This window comes from Rhinatrema bivittatum, chromosome 9 (genome assembly GCF_901001135.1).
Source record: "Rhinatrema bivittatum chromosome 9, aRhiBiv1.1, whole genome shotgun sequence".
NCBI lineage: Eukaryota > Metazoa > Chordata > Amphibia > Gymnophiona > Rhinatrematidae > Rhinatrema > Rhinatrema bivittatum.
In genome coordinates, this window is record NC_042623.1 from 106,213,395 (window position 1) to 106,236,926 (window position 23,532).

General features: G+C 40.5%; 1 protein-coding gene across 5 annotated transcripts in view; it reads left to right on the top strand.

Annotated features, from left to right (window-relative positions):
- Window positions 1–23,532, top strand: part of PDZRN4 (PDZ domain containing ring finger 4) — a 940,417-nt gene that overhangs the window by 911,763 nt on the left and 5,122 nt on the right. For 4 of the 5 annotated variants that reach the window (XM_029616543.1, XM_029616541.1, XM_029616544.1 and 1 more), the window contains one exon: window positions 5,049–5,165. The exons of the other annotated variant lie outside the window; for it this stretch is intronic. In XM_029616543.1, the coding sequence (XP_029472403.1) occupies window positions 5,049–5,165 (117 nt within the window). The remainder of the gene's footprint in view (window positions 1–5,048; window positions 5,166–23,532) is intronic. 5 annotated transcript variants of the gene reach the window in all.

The window sequence follows — 23,532 nt, forward strand, 5'->3', positions numbered from 1 at the left end:
TTACAAGCTACAATATTGTCAATACTGGATTATTGCAATGCTTTACTACTAGGTCTCCCTAAAAACACTATACAACCATTACAGATGCTACAAAACGCCGCAGCACGCTTACTCACTAATACTCACCGCCATGAACACATTACACCAGCCCTCATGTTCCTTCACTGGCTTCCTATAGCATCTAGGATTTTATTCAAAGTTCTCACCCTCATTCATAAGTCAATTTATAACCAAGATATGCAATGGTTCTCTGATCATTTTATCTTCCGCACATCAAAGAGACCAATAAGAAAAATGCACCAAGCCAAAATTGCATCTGTCTCACTTAAACACATCAAACACGTTTCCACAAGAGATCGCTCATTCTCTATTGCGGGAACCAAAATCTGGAACAAAATGCCCACAGATCTGCGGCTCGAACCCTGCCATAAGAAATTCAAGCAGAACCTCAAAACCTGGCTGTTTGAACAAGCTTACACTCAATGATCATTTCTTTTGCTGAAATGCCAATTTCCTGTACCTGTTTTTCTCTGATCCAATAACACTCACCCACTTATTCTTTCCCTCGCTACTAAAGTCTTACAGGATCGGACTCTTACCCCCCTTTTATTAAAATTACCATTAATTATGGAATATGATTATCATTAGTTTAATTGTTAGATATACTTAATATTTGTACTTAATGTTGTTCTTAATTTATTGTTAATAGATTTATTATGTACACATTATTTCATTTTGACTGTAAAGCTTGTTGCTGGTTTATTGTTTACTGTAAACCGAGGTGATGTTATTAACATGCCGCGGTATATAAAAAACTACAAAATAAATAAATAAATATATGGAAGTCCATATTCAGATGGATAACTCAGAAATTATCCAGCTAAATGAATATTTGGGCACCTAGCCGACTACATTTTAGCTGACTATCTTATTATCTGGCTAAAATGATAATAAGATTTGGGGAGGAGTTGTGTTAGCCGGCTAAGTTATCCGGTTAACTCTGATATTCAGAGTAAGCCGATTAATGTAGCCGGCTAAGTCTGGTCAGGTCAAAGAGCTTTCCTAAAATTCGCCTGATAATGTTAGCTGGATAGCTTTAAGATAGCCAGCTATATTGAACAATGTGGCTGCACTATTCAATATAGCTCCAAAGTTAAATCAGGTAACCTTATCTGGCTAACTTTGCTATGCGGAAAATCACTGAATAAAGACCTCACTTTGTTTACTTCTCCTTTTTCTTTGTGTATTCATATGGAATTGGGCTACTTACCTGGTTTTGGCCATATGCAAATGAAGCAGTTTGTTAACTGAACAACTGTGAGCAAGTGTATTTGGCTTCTTGCCCTTAGTTCAAACTGACATGAAGCATTCCCCCTGCTAAATTTTAGATATTGGTGAAATTACAAAGGTGACTTTGCATATCCAAAAAGGGAGATTGAGTCTGATAAAGTATCTCACTAGTCAGAAGAGGGGGGGGCCAGTTCAGAACACTGAATAAAGGAGAGTCATGTGTTTTTTCCTAGATACCCAGAGCATGTGAGCTATGGGTTTTTTTTAATCACATAGGCTGTGAATAGTTGTATTCACTGAAGTATCCTGTCCAGAATGTTTTCCTGCATCCTGAATTCAAATGAATTGAGATTTAAGTGAATTTAAATTTAAAATCAAATACCATCGATATAAAATGATATCAGAGACCCTGAAGAATGAAATAATTTATCCAGAAGGAACGATGTTGATAGAGAGAAATAGATGGCCACTGACAGAGCATGCTGCCAAACATGTCACTAAAGGAAAAGAAAGGTAATAGTGAAAGAAAAACACTGAATATAATTTCTTTTTATGTCTCTCCACTAAGAAAAAAAAAAAGGACATTACATTTGCATTAGGCAATCAACAGGTCACGTAAGGATGACCATATTGCTTTTTGTCTTACATAGCTTTGCTTTGCCACAAACTTGATAACTGATTATGATTTACACATTATGGGGGCAAGTTTCAAAGACATTTATGCACATAGAACCTGGTTTTACGTATGTAAATGACTGACCTAAAATAGCTTGGGGCTGAGTACATGTAAACTATGCGCATAACCCAGTTACAGAGATATTCTTACACAGACTGAGAAGAGGCATGCCAAGGGGCAGAGCCGCGGCTGAAATAGCACTTACACCCAAATCTTTTGATCTTAAAAAGTATGCACGTAATTTACGCCCTTCAGAGAGGAGGTATAACTTTATAGAAGAGAATGTGTGTGTGCACTCGGTCAGTTACCCAAGTATTTTCAGTGTGAACTTGCGTGCATTAATTTGCTTTGAAGATACTCTGTAAAATCTGTCAGGTACATTTTCAAAAATGTATGCACAGAAAAATTTGTCTGTACATGCATAAAGTAGCCTCTACACGCATTTTCCATATTTTATAAAAATAGAAAAAAAACCCACGTGTACATTCACATTTATTCACACATACACGTACATTAAAAAGGGGCGGTCTAGTGGAATTCTGGGAAGGGGCACATGTAAGCTGCTATTTTAAAAGTCACATGTGGACATTTACCATCTTGCTCACTTATTCTTACGCCTGCTCATTATCTGGCGTAGGTGGTATTGAACGTGTTTATTGTGTACTATGGACGGGGTAGGAGGTCTGGGTGAACTGGAGGGAGCTCAGGCTAAAGAACCAAGAGGTTTTCAATGATCATGATCTGGAGAAGGACTGGACAAACTGGTGGACTAATTGGTAAAACTGGTAATTTCCTTAGAGGCGCGCATGTTTTAAACTCTGACTTAAATGTGTAACTCCCGATGTACATGAGTAAATCTTATTTTACTTTCGTGTGTAAAATATACGTGCATATAGGAAAAACATGTGCGTTCAATGGTTTGCTATACATTGTTTTAAAACACCGGATGTTTTTGCGGATAAGCCTAGATACGCACGTCTGTTGCAGGGTAAAGATGTACATGTTTTATAAAATGCACATATAATCATACGTGAAGGTTATAAAATACTATAGTAAAACTACCTGTGGCCATATGAACGCATATATGCCACCGCGCATATTTGTTTGAAAGTTATCCTCCATGTGTAAATGTACACACAGACTTTACTGCTATGTGGGCTGTTTGAAAATACCCTCTATATTGAGTAAAGATCATTCAGTATTATATGAAATAATGAAATTGACAACTGTGGAACTGCTAAAAGAATACTGAATGTTAGTCTGTTTATCTACAGTATTGTGTATATATTGAGGTCCATATTAAAAAATCCACTAAGTGGGTAAGTTATCCAGGTAAGTTTAGCCAGCTATTTAACTAGCACTTTTCCAGCGAAACGTGCCTCTGAATGTGTCTGGAGAAAGTTACTTGGGCAACGTTACCTGGGGAACTTTGACACCTAATTCTGTGAGTAGGGTTACCCAGGTAACTTTATCTGGGTAGTGCTGTGTATCAGTGCTACTTAGACAAGGTGAAACCACACCCTGGCGAACAACCCCAGCATGTCCTGTTTTTGCCAGGGTAAAATTTGTGTGGGCAACAATTTGCCTGGGCAAAATTTAGCTGGGGAGCAGGGGAATATTTTCAGACATTGCAGTTTCTCCAACTTACTTCCTAACTTAGCTGTCCAAAGCCTTTGAATATTGACCTCATTATGTATAAACCAGAGGTCCTCAAAGCAGAATCTCAAACAGGCCTGGATTTCTGGATGGCCACCATGAATAATTCATCAGAGATTCCGTATTTTCATACTTGGGGCCTAATTCAGTAAGCCTTTCCTCCCATTCTGCATCTATGGGAAGAAAAGCTTATTGAATCAGGCTCTGTTCATGAACATGATTGATTTGCATATTTTAGTTACTTTGAAAAGCAGACTCATTTGCAGCTCTTGATGATATCCTCCACTATATAAAAGACAGATTTTTGTCCTCTTCTTTGTTTGTCAGGGTCCGTGTGGTCTGTGCTTCGTATTTCCCGCAGATCGGGCCTTTGAAATTTGGGGACCCAAATTTCAGGTTAGTGCGCACTGCACTAACAGGGGTTAGTGCGCGTTAACTCCCAGTAGTGCACACTAACCTGAAAACCGAATTTTCCCAAAATTTCGGGAAAATTTGGTTCGGTTTTCGGGTTCCCCGAACCAAACGATTGCACATCCCTAATTTTTAGCTGCATTTGGAGAAGGTGATCCTGGAAGCCCATAAAGGTCAGAGAAGAAAGTAACATGCATAGATTACATTTTGAAATCTACATGTGTTATTTTCCATAAAAAAGCACCGGCACAGAAAGCAGATGCAAATGTTGTGGTACTTAGTAAAAAATACATGCATTCTTTTGCTTTGGAAATTGGTGTAAAGTTCACAGGTAAAAAGAACCAATAGAGTTTGTTCCAAATTGCACAGCTTGAAAATTGCCCACTTTGTATCTCTGGGAAAAACATTTAATAAATCAGGCTTTCTGGGGCTGGAGGTTTAGCAAAACATCACTGATTTTTATATGTCTTTATTTTTAACAGAAAATGGCACAAAAAGACATACAATCACCTTAGAGTGAATGAACTAACTTGATCGCCCTTGTGTTATTAGTACATCCATTCTTTAGATTCAGGTGGCATTACCTGGAAAAAAAATCAATATAAGATGTATGAGTGCTGATAGGGGTTGTTATAGGAAAGATTCTAGTTGTTACATAGCCCCATTAGTATCACTAGAGTTCTTTTAACCCTGGTGGTATTGTAGGTAATGGACTTGACAGCTTCAGCATTTTGCATTTTGCCTTTCACGGGTTCTGAAAGGAAGAGATATTGCGTGCTGTGAGGTTTACCAAGTTATAAGAGACTCAGTCTCATTGTTTAAGAAAAGGATAAAAGGCATGAAAATCCAATTTGTTATGTTATTCTATTTTCTGCAAAGGAGCATACAAAAAAGGATGCTTATGAGAAGGGAATCATTATGATAAAAGGAACTGGCCAAATTTTGCAATTTGGATGTACCCCGCATTAACATGTTTCTTCTAATGCATTGTAATGTACTAATGTATTCTTTGCAGCTGGATGAAGGATGGCTGGATGATGAAAGGAATGAATTCTTAGAGCAGTTAAATATGGAAATGTTGGAAGAACAACATAATGAAGCAATGCAATACACAGCCAATGAGGTGGATCAAGTAAGACTACCATATATACTTATATAATTCAAAATTAACAAATTCTTTGTTTGCCATTATTGACTGGGTAGAATACAAGGGACTGAAAAGCTAGAATGAGGTGGACCACAGAGGCCATGGCCCGACCAAAATCTGACCCTTCCTGCAAGATTGCTGTGGGAGTTCTTGGGCCAGATCGGACAGACAGCAACTGTTCAGTGGCAAGAGGAGGGGGAGAGTAGCTGTGCCTTGGAAGCATCCTCCACCTGTTCAGCTCTGGACTTGACTGCTATTTTGATATAAACAGACATTTGGTTCAAAGCAGCAGTCAGGCAGGCAGAGGAAAAGGCCTAAGGCACTACCGTTCTCCTTCTCCTCCTGCCGCTGATCAGCGTGGGCAGGGAGAAGGGGGAATTGTAGAGGGGGGCGAAAAGGAAGCGAGAAAAAGGTATTGGGACAGGAGAGAAAGGGATGGGGCAGGGGAAGAGAGGGGGAGGGGTTGAGAAAGAGATTGGTGGGGGCAGGGGGACAGAGGGATGGGGCAAAGCTTGGTTGGCTTGCCCCTGGATGGGTTTCATGGCAATAGGGATATTTTAATCTATAACATCTTTGCAGAAATATTGCAGGCTGATGACTGAGATGCAGTCTCGGTGTGGCTGCCAGGGTTGAAGTGCATGCCTCCTTCTAATTTCTCTGTCTCGCCGTGGCATCTTTTTACCATAGCATGTTTAATGAGTCTTTTGTTTATGAAGTACTCTACTTTTGGTGAGGGTAAGGGGACAAAGACAGATGTGGCAGTAAATGCTATTGCTCCCTTGTCACCCACATTTCTGGATTATCAAGAAAAATCTCTCGGAAATATGCATGTTTATTTAAAACAAACTGGTGACACTTCTTGTCAGTAACCAAAATAATGAAAGCATACAATAACATCTAAGAAAATGATTTACATGCTTAGTTTCAGCGTTAACATTAGAAGAAAGTATGAGCCAGATTAAAGGTTTGGGCAAGGCTAGTGCAAAAAGATTGCAAGTCAGCTGTCTTGATCAGTTTTAAAATAGCACATCCTTTTCTCGAGGGTTTAATTTCCTGCAACTTCTGGAAGGGACAACAAATTCACAGAGAAATATGTTCAAGCAAAAAATATATGCAATAGGGACTGCAGTGTTTTTGCTGATTCCTTAAATTTAGGTGGAGGGAAAGCCCAACGTCACTATTTCATTTATACTTACATATTATGGCCAATCAAAGACCAAACATGACCTAGTTCTGAGGAAACCAACATCTTGTTTCTTGAGCCACAGGCAACTACAGCAGCATTGCTTAGAAATGGGAGGTGATCTGTGACAAATGAGGGGAAATACTGGGACAGAGCATGACAGCTAATAAGAACTAGAGCAAAGGGCTAAGGACATTGCAATAGAGAACAAGCAGAATAAAAATAGCTTATTTAGAAAGAGTTTTGAAGGAATGAAAGATCAATAATAATTAAATCTATTCTAAGGTCCCTAAGGAAGAATTTTACAAACCATGCAATTATCTCACACTACTGCTTAAAAATTAAATAGTGTGATTTTTCATAAAGACGGTCTATAACCAAAGGGAAACTTAAACCATTTAGCAGGGTATGAAAAAAATTGCTCAACTGGCTGAGGACACGGGTCACCAGTCCAGAATAGTGGCTGACCCAGTCTTTTCCAGCCCAGATGATGCACATCAGCAGAATGGGTTTGAATTGAGCCCAGAGAATGCAGTCGAGAAGAGAGAGAGCTTGCTTTTCTATTTATTGTATCGGGCTGGAATTTATCTTCTAGCAAGGACAGCTAATGAAAAGAAATATTTTTATAAGATTCTACCGTCCTCCCATCCTTTGTATATAATTCTACCAATTTGTGATATCAGACTTAAAGATACAGTAATGCCAGATTAATTTCAAGGTTGCAATTTGAAGTGTTGGAATGATCAGATGTATTGTATTTGCCAGTGCTGCTAATACTGTTATTAAAATTCTCTATCTCCACATACCTCTGTAGTATTCCCATTGATCTGATGATGATATTGAATGGTTGAGTATCACAAATACTCTATTAAAGCATCATCCTTTCATTTAGCTTTGGTCACTATGTGTGATGAAAACTGTTCCACTCCCATAGGAAAAAACACACAAATTAAGAGGCTGTTCTGTACAAGTAGACTATTGATCAAGCGCAAATCATTTTTCATATAATCACTACAGATCTGGTTCAATTATATTTCATTTTAATTAGTTACTGCAAAGTATTTGCTGAGTAAAAGTCAACAAAAATTATGGCATTATTGTCATAGTGGAAATGCACAATCCTGCAATATATTTTGAAATCCACCTGGAACAGGTTTTGGCAATAGGCGGAAATCACATTATTGTAAATAAATAAATAATATCACATTGAAACTTTAAGTGAGAGTCCTACATAATTTAGTTGGGGATAGTTTTATTTGCCTATGTATTCTCTGCCGATCTACATTCTTAAGTGCAAAAATCAAGTGGTGACTGGTAGATTTAATATCCTTAGAAATTATCTCTGTGTTCTGAACAATCTCTCACTACCTAGGATTCAATCATCCAGATTTTGCTTTTAAAACAAAGTTACAGCTGAAAAAAATATAAATGCTGGGTTTGGCAATTAAAACTATTTGTACCCTGCATTAAAAATATAACCTCCTTCCCTTGTCCTTAGTAAAGAAAGATATCACTCAAAATGCTCTACAGGCCTGACACTGCTTGGGGCAACTCCTGGTGGTTCATTCTGAACATATAGGAAGCAATAACATCAGGGCCCTTAAGGTCTAGATCAGAGCTGATGTTTCAACAAAACAAAACTTTACTCTTGCAAATATATCACTGACCAAGTGCCATCACTGAGATAAGAGGCTCACAGTCAGCACTGCGGCTAAGTCTTAGTCTTCCTCATCTACCCCAAATGCAGGTCCACCACTGGGGGGGGGGAGGGGGAGGATACGCTTTTAAGCCTCTGGGTGTTACGAGTACTCTTGTATTCCTAAGGCCAATAAACATGCTGGACACTGTGATGGTATTCCCAGGGCTGATGCATCGGTGTTAGGCGCCCTAGGCAAACCTTCTGCCTTGTAACCCCCCCCCCAGTTCCAACCTCATCCACTGAGACGCCACTCATGGCCCGCCAAGTGCTTGCTTTTCTCAGCCACGAGCAGGATGGGCACTTCTCGCAGCCTGCCGAGTCTCTACTCCTCTTGGCCACAAGCGGGATAGGCTCCACTCGTGGCCCCACATGCCTGCTCTTTGCTGCCCCCTAATGGTTAGCACCCTAGGTGACCACCTAGTTCACCCAATGGGACGCATTGGCCCTGGGTATTCCTGCATAAAGCTTTAATGGAAAAATGGGTTAATATGAATAATATGGCACTTGATAGATGTTCTTCCAGTAATCATATTGCAATTAAAAGCGGGAAATGTGTGAATCTGTGGTCAAATAATCAGTCACTCCTTCAGGATCCCCTTTTATTCCTTGGATGAAATATGATACTGCCCTGGGCAAACTGAAAAAGATCTTCCTACTCCCATAGGAATTTCGACTGCATGATCCTGAATTCTTTACTTCTTTCCTCTCTCTTGTACCTTGTGGGCACTTTGGTAGCTGTTTGCTCTAGGGGAGCACCAAAGTAGTTGCTTTTTTTCCTCCTCTTTCCTCCTGGTTAAGGTACCAGTTAGGTGTCCACTTCTGCACAATTTAGCACATGGATTTACCCAAGAGAAGTCTTGCCTCACAAATCTGCTTCATTTTTTTGAAGGAATTAATAAACATGTGGATAAAGGTGAATCGGTAGATGTAGTGTATTTGGATTTTCAGAAAGTGTTTCACAAAGTCCCTCATGAGAGGCTTCTAAGAATAGATAGAAGACGATGTCCTATTGTGGCTTACAAACTGGTTAAAAGACAGGAAACAGGGAGTAGGATTAAATGGTCAATTTTCTCAGTGGAAAAGGGTAAACCGTGAAGTGCCTCAGGGATCTGTACTTGGACCTGTGCTTTTCAATATATTTATAAATGATCTGGAAAGGAATACGACGAGCAAGGTTAACAAATTTGCAGATGATACAAAATTATTCAGAGTAGTTAAATCACAAGTGGATTGTGATACATTGCAGGAGGACATTGCAAGACTGGAAGATTGGGCATCCAAATGGCAGATGAAATTTAATGTGGACAAGTGCAAAGTGTTGTATATAAGGAAAAATAACCCTTGCTATAGCTACACGATGTTAGGTTCCATTTTAGGTGCTACCTCCCAGGAAAAAGATCTAGGCATCATAGTGGATAATACTTTAAAATTGTTGGCTCAGTGTGCTGCAATAGTCAAAAAAGCAAACAGAATGTTAGGAATTATTAGGAAGGGAATGGTTAGTAAAACGGAAAATGTCATAATGCTTCTGTATCGCTCCATGGTGAGACCGCACCTTGAATACTCTGTACAATTCTGGTCACCGCATCTCAAAAAAGATATAGTTGCGATGGAGAAGGTACAGAGAAGGACAACCAAAATGATAAAGGGGATGGAACAACTCCCCTATGAGAAAAGGCTGAAGAGATTATGGCTATTCAGCTTGGAGAAGAGACAGCTAAGGGGGGATATGATAGAGGTATTTAAAATCATGAAAGGTCTAGCACAGGTAGATGTGAATCAGTTATTTACTCTTTTGGGTAATAGAAGGACTAGGGGGCACTCCATGAAGTTAGCAAGTAGCACATGTTAGACTAATCGGAGAAAATTCTTTTTCACTCAAAGCACAATTAAGCTCTGGAAGTTGTTGCCAGAGGATGTGGTTAGTGCGGTTAGTATAGCTGGGTTTAAAAAACGTTTGGATAAGTTCTTGGAGGAGAAGTCCATTAACTGCTATAAATCAAGTTGTCTTAGGGAATTGCTACTGCTATTACTGGCATCAGTAGCATGGAATCTGCTTAGTGTTTGGATACTTGCCAGGTACTTGTAGCTAGGATTGGCCACTGTTGTAAACAGGATGCTGGGCTTGATGGACCCTTAATCTGACCCAGTATGGCAATTTCTTATGTTCTTATGACTAAGAATCCTCTGCCAAGACTTTGTGTCTTTACTATGCAATGTATGGAAACTGAAAGGAATAAAGCTCCTTCCATCTCAATTCCTAAGGGTCACTAGGGGCTCATTGCAAGCCCCTAGTGACCATTGCAGCAACCTCCAGTGGGGGTACTATGGCAAAGATGGTTCTTTCCTCAACTGTATGCTGCATGACCTATCTAATAGACCACAGTCCGTAGTAGGGATCTCAGTGGGGCCCTACTCCAAACTTGCTCAATGGTGATAACTTAGAAAAGTACACTTTTTCTGGGGCATGGATATATAATTTCACAGATTTACAATTCTCCAATGCAATCTCTTAAAATCCCTTGCCCTCACCAGAAGGAAATCCTGGCAAAATAGGATCTAAGGATTCTTGTCTCTATAGGACAACCCTGATACCTGATTTTCCAATTGCATACCTGTTTGAATCCCCTTACTTCTCCTGTACACCTCACTGCTCCTTTCTAATCTTACCGGATGGATACTTTCTCTTTGTTCCTCTTTTGCTTCCAAACTTTTAGGATACTAATATGCTAACTAGACTAGTTGACATAATATTTCTCCATAAAATTGCTTGCTGCAGGTGACGTCTACAGATTAATGAAACATAAACTCTAAACGGGATGAACTAATTTCCATTAGAAAAAGTAGCTACAATTCTGTTTTCCACAAAGGGAAGAGATATTTACAATGTTTCTAGAGCAAAACACATTGTGGTGCATCCTGCAGCCTTTTGCAGCAAAAAAGAAAATAATACACATTGATCGACAATACCTACTGCCTATAGGGCTCACTATATTAAACCAAAAAAATGAACCATTGTTGCATCTCCCAAAGGGAAATGCTTAAGTAAATGGCTCGGTCCACTATTACCTGTTCGCTCTAACCAGAACATGCCTTTTTTTTTATCAAATATATATTTTCCTGGTAAGAATCCCATTGGTCCTTACAAAGAATTGCTGAGCAGAGGGGATGCATATCTTGAAAGTTCTGTATAAGTTTAATTTATACAATGCTTTAACTATGAGCTACAGATGCATTATCACCTTTATTGCAATCTCTCTGTCCATCACCAAATATGCAAAGCCAACATACAATAACTATGATAAACTAAAAAGTCAAAGACTCATTCTTAATATTACAAATCCACTTTTATCTACTCTTATTCTTTTCTCATAGCATTGACTACTGTTCTGATTCAAACAACTACAGACTGGGAATGGGCAGGGGTAAAACATTTGTTTCATTTTTTGATTTGTTTTTGAGAGTTTTTTCCCCCCACGAATTTCATTTCCTCTAATGTTTAATTTATTTCTTTTGTTTAAGAAAAACAAATCAAACATTAAATAAAACAACCCAAAAGAAAAAAAAAGGAAACTGAGCCTCCCAAGGCCTTCTGATCTATCACCCATCCCTTATACCCAGAAAAATGCCAGGGCCAGGATCTCCCTCGGGCCTCACTTTCCTGGTCTGGTGGGATCCCCTGGCGAGACCTAGGCCCAAGTGTAGGGCGAGGCCACAGTACATTGTCGTAAACTCGGCCTAGGCTCTATGCAAAGCTGAGGCTTGTAGGCCTGATCCTGATGCCTCAGCATAGGCCTAATGACAAGGCCTAAGCTGGATGCTGGAACCTCTGCCTTGGCCTCAGTCTGGTAGAGACTCCTGGGCCTTGGCTGAGACCAAAAACTAGGCCGAGACCCAGTACCTGGATCTCGGCCTAAGCCCAGGCGTGATGCTTGGGACCAGTGTGAAGGCTGAGTATCAGGGCCTGGTGTGCAAGCTGGGTCCCGATGCCAGGGCATCGGCCTAGGCCCTGGCCTGACTCATGGAGCCCGTTGTGAATGCGATGTCCCAATGTCAGGGTCTGGTGTGGAGGCCAGGTCCCGAAACCAGGGCCTAGGATGAATCCAGGGTCCAGGACCAGAGCCCAATTTGGAGGCTGGGTCCTGACAACTGAGCCTCAGCCTATTCCAGAGCCTGGGCCTAAGCCCAGTGCTGGGGTCTGGTTAGGAGACAATGTTCCAATGCCGAGGCCCAGTCTGGAGGCCAGGTCCTGACTCCTGGACTTCAGCCTAGGTTGGAGCCAGGTCTAGAAGCCGGGTCCCAATGATTGGGTCTTGGCTTAGGATCAACATATTGGCCTGGTTCAGAGGCCAGGCCTGACAACAGAGTCCAGTTCAGAGGATGGGTCCTGATGCTTGGGCCTCAGCACAGGCCTAGGCTGGAGCCCAGGCCTGACCAATCAGCCTGGTCAAGAGGCCAAGTCCTGATGCCCTGGTCTGAGGCCCAACACCGCGGTCTGCTGTACAGCAAAATGGTGCCCTCCACTGAGGAGGATATGCTGGAGTTAATTTACTCTAGCATGTCCCCAGCCAGCGCTCTGGTCTTGGGGCCTGGGCCTGACTCTGGGCCGAGACCAAAGCATTGGGACCTGGGTTAAGAACATAAGAACATGCCATATAGGGTCAGACCAAGGCTCAATCAAGCCCAGCATCCTGTTTCCAACAGTGGCCAATCCAGGCCATAAGAACCTGGCAAGAACCCAAAAACTTAATCTATTCCATGTTACCGTTGCTAGTAATAGCAGTGGCTATTTTCGAAGTCAACTTCATTAAAGCAGGTAATGGACTTCTCCTCCAAGAACTTATCCAATCGTTTTTTAAACACAGCTATACTAACTGCACTAACCACATCCTCTGGCACCAAATTCCAGAGTTTAATTGTGCGTTGAGTAAAAAAGAACTTTCTCCGATTAGTTTTAAATGTGCCACATGCTAACTTCATGGAGTGCCCCCTGGTCTTTCTATTATCTGAAAGAGTAAATATCCAATTCAAATCTACCCGTTCTAGACCTCGCATGATTTCAAACGCCTCTATCATATCCCCCCTCAGCTGTCTCGTCTCCAAGCTGAAAAGTCCTAACCTCTTTAGTCTTTCCTCATAGGAGAGCTGTTCCATTCCCCTTATCATTTTGGTAGCCCTTCTCTGTACCTTCTCCATCGCAATTATATCTTTTCTGAGATGCGGCGACCAGAATTGTACACAGTATTCAAGGTGCGGTCTCACCATGGAGTGATACAGAGGCATTATGACATTTTCCGTTTTACTCACTATTCCCTTTCTAATAATTCCCAACATTCTGTTTGCTTTTTTGATTGCCGCAGCACACTGAACCGACGATTTCAATGTGTTATTCACTATGACGCCTAGATCTCTTGGGTTGTAGCACCTAATATGGAACCTAACATTGTGTAACTATAGCATGGGTTATTTTTCCCTATATGCATCACCTTGCACTTATCCACATTAAATTTTATCTGCCATTTTGATGCCCAATTTTCCAGTCTCACAAGGTCTTCCTGCAATTTATCACAATCTGCTTGTGATTTAACTACTCTGAATTTTTTGTATCATCTGCAAATTTGATTATCTCACTCGTCGTATTCCTTTCCAGATCATATATAAATATTTTGAAAAGTAAGGGTCCCAATACAGATCCCTTGGGCACTCCACTGCCCACTCCCTGCCACTGAGAAAATTGTCCATTTAATCCTACTCTCTGTTTCCTTTTAGCCAGTTTGCAATCCACGAAAGGACATCGCCACCTATCCCATGACTTTTTACTTTTCCTAGAAGCCTCTCATGAGGAAATTTGCCTTCTGAAAATCCAGGTATACTACATCTACCGGTTCACCTTTATCCACATGTTTATTAACTCCTTCAAAAAAGTGAAGCAGATTTGTGAGGCATGACTTGCCTTGGGTAAAACCATGCTGACTTTGTTCCATTAAACCATGTCTTTCTATATGTTCTGTGATTTTGATGTTTAGAACTCTTTCCACTATTTTTCCTGGCACTGAAGTCAGGCTAACCGGTCTGTAGTTTCCCGGATCGCCCCTGGAGCCCTTTTTAAATATTGGGATTACATTAGCTATCCTCCAGTCTTCAGGTACAATGGATGATTTTAAAAATAGGTTACAAATTTTTACTAATAGGTCTGAAATTTCATTTTTTAGTTCCTTCAGAACTCTGGGGTATATACCATCCGGTCCAGGTGATTTACTACTCTTCAGTTTGTCAATCAGGTCAACCACATCTTCTATGTTCACCGTGATTTGATTCAGTCCATCTAAATCATTACCCATGAAAACCTTCTCCAGTACGGGTATCTCCCCAACATCCTCTTCAGTAAACACCAAAGCAAAGAAATCATTTAATCTTTCCACAATGGCCTTATCTTCTCTAAGTGCCCCTTTAACCCCTCGATCATCTAACTGTCCAACTGACTCCCTCACAGGTTTTCTGCTTCGGATATATTTTAAAAAGTTTTTACTGTGAGTTTTTGCCTCTACAGCCAAGTTCTTTTCAAATTCTCTCTTAGCCTGTCTTATCAATGTCTTACATTTAACTTGCCAACGTTTATACATTATCCTATTTTCTTCTGTTGGATCCTTCTTCCAATTTTTCAATGAAGATCTTTTGGCTGAAATAGCTTCTTTCACCACCCCTTTTAACCATGCCGGTAATCATTTTGCCTTCTATCCAACTTTCTTAATCTGTGGAATACATCTGGACTGTGCTTCTAGAATGGTATTTTTTTAACAATGACCATGCCTCTTGCACACTTTTTACTTTTGTAGCTGCCCCTTTCAGTTTTTTTCTAACAATTTTTCTCATTTTATCAAAGTTTCCCTTTTGAAAGTTTAGCACGAGAGCCGTGGATTTGTATACTGTTCCTCTTCCAGTCATTAATTCAAATTTGATCATATTATGATCACTATTGCCAAGCGGCCCCACCACCATTACCTCTCTCACGAAATCCTGTGCTCCACTGAGAATTAGATCTAAAATTGCTCCCTCTCTCGTCGGTTCCTGAACCAATTGATCCATAAAGCTATCATTTATTCATTTATTCCATCCAGGAACGTTATCTCTCTAGTGTGTCCCGATGATACATTTACCCAGTCAATATTGGGGTAATTGAAGTCTCCCATTATTATTAGCACTACCAGCTTCCCTAATATACTCCTATCACTATGTCACTATAGTCTTCTCCGACACACAAGGGATTTCTACCCATAAAGATTTAATTTTGCATTTAGTCTCATGCAGGATGTTTATCCTGTTGGACTCTATGCCATCCCGGACATAAAGCGCCACACCACCTCCCTGGTGCTCCTCTCGGTAATTGCGATGTAATTTGTACCCCAGTATAGCTCTTTCCCATTGGTTGTCCTCCTTCCACAATTTTTCTGAGATGCCAATTAAGTCTGTCATCATTCACTGCTATACATTCTAATTCTCCCATCTTACTTCTTAGACTTCTTGCATTAGCATACAAACATTTCAAAGTTTGTTTTTTGTTTGTATTTTCATTCTGCTTTTTAATTGATAGGGATAAGTTAGAATTTTTTAGCTCAGGTGAGTTTTTAGTTACAGGCACTTGGACTACTTTTCTTATTATTGGAACCTCAATGTTGGGATGCCCTAATTCTAATGCATCATTAGTATCCTTTGAAGATAGCTCTTTCCAAACCATGCGCTGCTGAGCGACTGTTGGTTTTCTCCTTTGTTCTAGTTTAAAAGCTGCTCTATCTCTTTTATAAAGGTTAGCACCAGCAGTCTGGTTCCACCCTGATTAAGGTGGAGCCCATCTTTTTGGAAGAGACTCCCTTTTCCCCAAAAGGTTCCCCAGTTCCTAACAAAACTGAATCCCTCTTCCTTGCACCATCGTCTCATCCACTCATTGAGACTCCAGAGCTCTGCCTGCTTCTGGTGACCTGCGCGTGGAACAGGGACCATTTCAGAGAATGCTACCCTGGAGGTTCTGGATTTAAGCTTTCTACTTAAGAGTCTAAATTTGGCTTCCAGAACCTCCCTCCCACATTTTCCTATGTCGTTGGTGCCCACATGTACCACGACAGCCGGCTCCTCCCCAGCACTGTCTAAAATCCTATCTAGGTGACGCATGAGGTCCACCACCTTCGCACCAGGTAGGCATGTTACCAGGCGATCCTGATGCCCACCAGCCACCCAGCTATCTACATTCCTAATAATCGAATCACCAACTATGTCGGCCGACCTAACCCTTCCCTCCTGGGCACTAGGCCTTGGGGAGATATCCTTGGTGAGAAAGGACAGTGCATCACCTGGAGAGCAGGTCCTTGCTACAGGATCCTTTCCTGCTGCACCCGGTTGATGCCCTCCAATCATGAGACCTTCTTCCTCCAAGGCAGCACCAGGGATGCCAGATTGGAGTTGGGACTTGGCTACTATGTCCCTGAAGGTCTCATCTATATACCTCTCTGTCTGCCTCAGCTCCTCCAAGTCTGCCACTCTAGCCTCCAGAGATTGGACTCGTTCTCTGAGAGCCCAGAGCTCTGTGCATCGCATGCACATGTACAACTTCTCACCGGCGGGTAAAAAATCATACATGTGACATTCGATGCAAAAGACTGGGAAGCCCCCCTCTTGCTGCTAGGCTGCTGCCTTCATCTCAATTTTGTTCAGTTCCTTGTTAAGTTTTAGGGTTCCTGACGTTGAGACCCAAGGAAAGTCTGACCCCCCTGAAAAATTACTTGCCTGATCCATCAGGTATCTGAAACCACAGCCAGGCCAGGTGGATGGATCAGATAAGTAGTTTTTTGGATGGGCCTGGGCTTTGGTCTTGGCTGAGGTCCTGGGATCAGCTTTTGCCGAGGCCAAAGCCCCAGCATCATGATAGACCTAGGCTGTGGCTTCCTGCTTTCGGCCTCAGCCTATATCCTAGGTATAGGCCTGACCAGAAGTTTTAGCTGAATTAAACAAATAAGTTCTGTTTAATTTAGGGGGCCCCTCAGTTCATTTCAGGACTCCCCCAAATGAAATGATTTGGCCCTTATTTGTTGAATTCTGCAAATTCAGTTAAAACATATGCACATTCCTTCTTCAGACCACACTATTATAAGGTTGGAAAGAAGAAGAGGAATGTGGGATTGAATATATATCTAACATGAAATTAACACAGATAATCTGCATCAACTAAACCATGTTAGCATCTACAGTATATTATAATATGAGCTGATCCACTACCAAAATTGTTATTCTCCTACAAATAAGAACATAAGATATGCCATACTGGGTCAGACCAAGAGTCCATCAAGCCCAGTATCCTGTTTCCAACTGTAGCCAATCCAGTCACAAGTACCTGGCAAGTACCCAAACAGTAGATAGATAACAAGCTACTATTGCTTATTAATTACCATCATAGCAGTTTATGGATTTATCCTCTAGGAATGTTTTTTAAACCCAGTTACACTAACTGCTGTAATCACATCCTCTGGCAATGAATTCCAGAGCTTAACTATGTACTGAGTGAAAAAGAATTTTCTTTGATTTGTTTTAAATGAGCTACGTGCTAACATCATGGAGTGCCTCCTGGTTCTTCAATTATCTGAGAGAGTAAATAACCAATTTACATTAACATGTTCGAGCCCTTTCATGATTTTATAGACTTCTATCATATCCCACTTCATTCATCTCTTCTCCAAACTGAACTGCCCTAGCTTCTTTAGTCTTTCCTCATAGGGCAGCTGTTCCATGCCCCTTATTATTTTGGTTGCCCTTCTCTGTACTTACTCAAGTGCAGCTATATCCTTTTTGAGATGTGGTGACCAGAACTGCACTCAGTATTCAAGGTGCGGTTTCACCATGGAGCGATTCAGAGGCATTATGACATCCTCCGTTTTATTTTCCATTCCCTTCTTAAAAATTCCTAACATTCTGTTTGGATTTTGATTGCCACAGCACATTGGGCCAAAGATTTCAATGTATTATCCACAGTGACTCCTAGATCTCTTTCCTAGGTGGTAACTCCTAAGATGGAACCTATCGTGTAACTACAGCAAGGGTTAATTTTCCCTATATGCATCACTTTGCACTTGTCCACGTTAAATTTCATCTGCCATTTGGAAGCCCAATCTTCCAGTCTCACAAGGTCCTCCTGCAATTCATCACAATCCACTTGAGATTTAACTACTATGCATAATTTTGTATCATCCGCAAATTTGATCACCTCACTCGTTGTACCCCTTTCCAGATCATTTATAAATATACTAAAAAGCACCAGTCCAAGAACAGATCCCTGAGGCATTCCACTGTTTACCTTTTTCTACTGTGAAACTGACCATTTAATCCCATTCTCTGTTTCCTGTCTTTTAACCAACTTGCAATCCGCAAAAGGACATCACCTCCTATCCCACGACTTTTTAGTTTTCTTAGAAGCCTCCCATGTGGGACTATGTCAAACGCCTTCTGAAAATCCAAATACACCACATCTATGCTCGAGTCTGTGCTTACATGAAACTGAGGTAGCAGAAGGCTGTGCTTGTTGGTTTCTGTAATAGTTTAAAAAAAAAAACCCTACATAGAAAAGTGCGTAAAAAATCAAGACATTTGAAGGAGGAAATTTTAGAGAGAAACCGGACAGAAGCTGCTGCATTATAACTGGAGTGTAAATAAACTTGAATATGGAAAGGTCTGAAAAAGGATTTTTTTTTAATTTAAACTTGCTGCAGGGTAGACTAGATAGCCCTTTTTGGGCTTTATCTGATGTCATTTACTAAGTTAATATTTTTTTTGTAAGCGATAAGACTGTGAGTATTCAATAGCAAGTAGCACATTTAAGACTAATCAGAGAAAAATCTTTTTCACTCAACACACAATAAAGCTCTGCAATTTGTTGCCAGAGGATGTGGTTCGTGCAGTTAGTGTAGCTGGGTTCAAAAAAGGTTTGGATAAGTTTTTGGAGGCGAAGTCCATTAACTGCTATTAATCAAGTTTACTTAGGGAATAGCCACTGCTATTAATTGCATCAGTAGCATGGGATCTTCTTAGTGTTTGGATAATTGCCAGGTTCTTGTGGCCTAGTTTTGCCTCTGTTGGAAACAGGATGCTGGGCTTGATGGACCCTCGGTCTGACCCAGCATGGCAATTTCTTATGTTCTTATGTTCTTACAGGTTCACCTTTGTCCACATGTTAATTCACCCCTTCAAAAAAAATGTAGGAGACTTGTGAGGCAAGATTTCCCTTGGGTAAATCCATGCTGGTCGTGTCCCATCTAACCATGTCTATCTAAATGTTTTGTGATTTTATTCTTTATAAGAGTTTCCATGATTTTTCCCGGCACTGAAGACAGGCTCACCGGTCTATAGTTTCCCATATCACCCCTGCATCCCTTTTTAAATATAGGGGTTACATTGGCCATCTTCCAATCTTCAGGTGCATCAGATGATTTTAATGATAGGTTACAAACTTTTACTACTAGGTCTGAAATTTCATTTTTTAGTTTATTCACAACCCTGCAGTGTATACCATCCAGTCCAGGTGATTTACTACTCTTCAGATTTTCAATCAAGCCTACCACATCTTCCAGGTTCACCGTGATCTGGTTCAGTTGATCTGATTCATCAACCATGAAAACCTTCTCCAGAATGGGTATCTCTCCAATATCCTCTTCAGTAGACATTGAAGCAAAGAATTTGTTTAATCTTTCTGTGATGTTCTTATCCTCTCTAAGTGCCCCTTTAACCCCTTGATCATCCAACAGTCCAACTGACTCCCTTGCAGGCTTTCTGATTCAGACATTTTAAAAAGTTTTTATTGTGAGTTTTTGCCTCTATGGCCAACTTTTTTTCAAATTTTCTCGTAGCCTGTCTTATCAGTGCCTTACATTTAACTTGCCAATGTATGCCTTTTACAGTCTTTTGCTTGAGCCTCATCCACCTTCACACCTTACTTCGCATAACGTAATGAGTTAGAACACAAAATCCGCAGAACACAGCTGCCCCAACAGAATCAGTCACCAAGGGGTAATGAAGGAGTCTTCCACTTATCCCACTTCACTTCTTACAGCCCCCACCCGCTAAAAAAAAAATGACAGAACAAGTAACTAATTATTATTTGTCTGAATACATTGAAATTACATGTTATATATATTATACATATGAAAAGAATGTGTGAAAATTTTCCAAGTGTAAAAATGAATGAAAGTTTATTGAAGGTGAATGGATAGCTGAAAATCAAAGAAAAGCATGTGTTGTATTGTGAGGATTGTTTTAAGTGTAAAGTTGAAAGCATAATTTAGAATATGGTTTATTTTTAAAGCTAAATATGAAATTGTTACCACAAGTTGGGGTTACAACAATTGAGTAAAGGGGAAGATTTGATGTATAAGTAGGGAAAGGAGAATCCTTCAAATGGAAATGTGTGCTTGGGCAAAAAACAGCAAAATAAGATATACACTAGTATAAGTGCAACTAAATGCTTAGAATATGTGGTAAATAGTGTCAAAATAGATAAAATAGGGTAAAGGAACAGGAATGGATGAATAGTGATGCAAAGGCTCATTCATATGTTGGGTATGGAGTTTTGATTATTGTTTAAAAGTCATAGTTAAGGTTTTAAATGTTTTCTAGAAAAAGGAAAGAGCCTCTTTAAAAGCTAGACAAAGCATGTCACATCCCCTTTAGAAAGATGCTGAGAAGAGAAGGGAAGAAGAAAAGGTGAAAAATTTAGAAAGGTCTGAAAATTTAAAAAAATTCTCAGCAAAAGAAAAGTAATAAGAAACACCATGAAAAGAAATGAGTAAAAAAGAAATCACCCATAAAAATAACAGTTGTGCAGCTTCTTCACTAGTCTACATCAGAATTATTCCTCCGTGCATTTCATCCTTTTCACCTTACAATCCCACCTTTATGCTTTCTCTCTTCACCGACATACTGCCAAAAGTCTTGCCACCTTGTTTTACTGCTTTAATTATTTTTCCTCTGCTTACACCTTTTCTTTCCTGGCTGCTTTCCTTGTCCTGATCTTTCGGAGATTCCTGGAGTATCTTGAATGCTCATGAGTTTGACCTTTCCAGCTACCTCTTCGAAGCCATACTGCTTTCTTTTTCTAGTCGCTTTTATTTTCTTTCCTAACATACAGATGTGTTGCACTTACAGTGGATTCTGTCTGGTTAGCCCACTTGTCTAGTTCATCAGGCTCTTTCTACCCTGCCAGTGCTTCTACAAGGAACTCCCCTGTCTGAACAAAGTTGATACTCTCCTTTTTTTTTTTTTTTGCCTGTTTCTTTTGTCTTTTAATTTGGAACCAGGGCTGAGAACTGGCGCCATGAACCTTCTTGTGTCCCTGGCTGGGATTTCTTTCCTCTTTCGTATCCTCTCCCAAGTTACTTCAGTCAGTCACTGGAGCGATTGTCCTTGGCTGGAGGCCATGCACAAGGGCTCAGTCCACAGCCCTGCAGTCTTGGGTCCCTAAATCTGATCCTTAGCTGTCACCGTTGCACAATGACTATGAATGCTTTCCCCTCTCCCAGGAGCCGTGAACTCTGTCCCTGCCGTATCCTCGGCCATAACAGTCCTCCTCAAATTAGTCAAAGAGGGCAGAATGCCTCAGGATAAAGGAGTCGCCACAGAATTAGGGATATCTGGCCAGCACATTCAGAAGGTGCATGTGAACAGGCATGTTCAGGGAATGAAAGGATTCATTCCCTTTCCTTTCACAAGACAGTGTAAGCATCATGAGGATAATGTTCAGAACTGCTCGCGTGCGCTCATTTACGCATGTATATGGGCGCACGCAAAGTTGCTATTGTATTTTCTAACCTGCACAGAAATGAAATGCACCGTTATAAAATACGAGTGCATGTGCACGCACAAATGCTTCTGCATGTAAAAATCGTGAGCTGCGCAAGCTCAGACTTATCTGGATAAGTTAGCAGCAAAGGCGCTACTTAGCCAGATAAATGTGTGCAGATGATAAATCCATGTATTTGTTACATTACATTTTAAAAGGATACGCAAATAGATTTTGCATGCATTAATTAGATGTTTTTACACACATAAATCAGAGGATTTTATAACATGCACGCAGCAATGAAATAACCAGTTTTACCAGTTAGTCTACCAGTTCAGCCTGAAGTCTCCCATTTCACCCAGACCATCTACACAGTCATTTTTTTCATTTTTAAGATGTTTATGATCATTTACACCAGTTATGGAGCAGGGGTAAATGTACGCAAATAAAAGCCTGGCATGCATCACTTTGGCAGGTTCTAAAATAGCAACTTACTTACCTAAATGTTGGCCCCTTCCTCAGAACACCCTGGCTCAACCCTTTTTTACATGCGAAAATTTGTTCACAGTCCCTGCTTTATGCATGTACATTGAGGATTTTGTATATCAGTTTGCTGAAATTAATACAATAGATTTTGAATAAAATAGCATGCACTTGCATATATGCTAATTTATGCACACAAGTGCTAATTTTTATGTGCACAAGGTTTGAAAGTTCAGCTTTATATGTGTACTCTCAATTGCATCATTTGCAATGTAATAAAAATACTTTTTGAGGTCCTGTCATTATCGCCTCTGATTGGGAAATGGAATATATATACATCTCACATGATCTATACAGAGATAGCAGTACCAGGTAGAAACAGCTGGAAAAAGTTCCTAACAACTGCAGCCATTGTGGTGTGAAAGTCCTAGAGGCCAGATAACATAGCCAAGTATGGAGTGAGACCCAGCTGTCTGAGATCACTGTAAGGCTTTAAATCCTCATAGAGGGACCTAATGTTAAAGGTTAGTAAATCCAAGTTTACTAACCTTGTTATATGTAACTTTGTTCTTCCTGTTCTACTTATGGTTTTAGTTACAATTCCCCTATTCGATGTAAACCGATCTGATATGGTCTTCAACCATGAAGGTCGGTATAGAAAAGTGTTAAATAAATAAAATAAATAAATAATGGCCTCTGACTTCAGTCTGGAAGGGTGGTGGTGCAGATATGTGGGTGCAGCTGCATCCTTGTTGTCCTGTTGCTCCTGGCCTCATCCTCTGTCGCTTGCCCTGTCAGTTCTCCTTGCTTCTCTCTCTGTCCTCTCTACCTCTTGTTCTTCTCCCTGTCTCGTTCCCCTCTAGCCGCCTCCTCTTTCTCTCACACAATCTACTTCTCTTCTCTTTCTCCTCTGACCCCCTTTCTTCAATCCTGCCACAGCTCCTCCTGCTTCAGTACTCACAAATCCTCCATCTTGAAGTCCACAGTGCATGCTGACAGCTGAGCCCTTTACATATATTGTGTGAGCTTAAAAGGCAGGTGTTAATTAACCATTGGTGAGCATGTGCTAAAGAGTAGATGGAGGAGAGCATTCTACACTATTTCCCGCAGACTGATCCACTTTTGATACAGATAAATCACTACCCTTGATGCTTGTCCCACTCCCATTATTTCA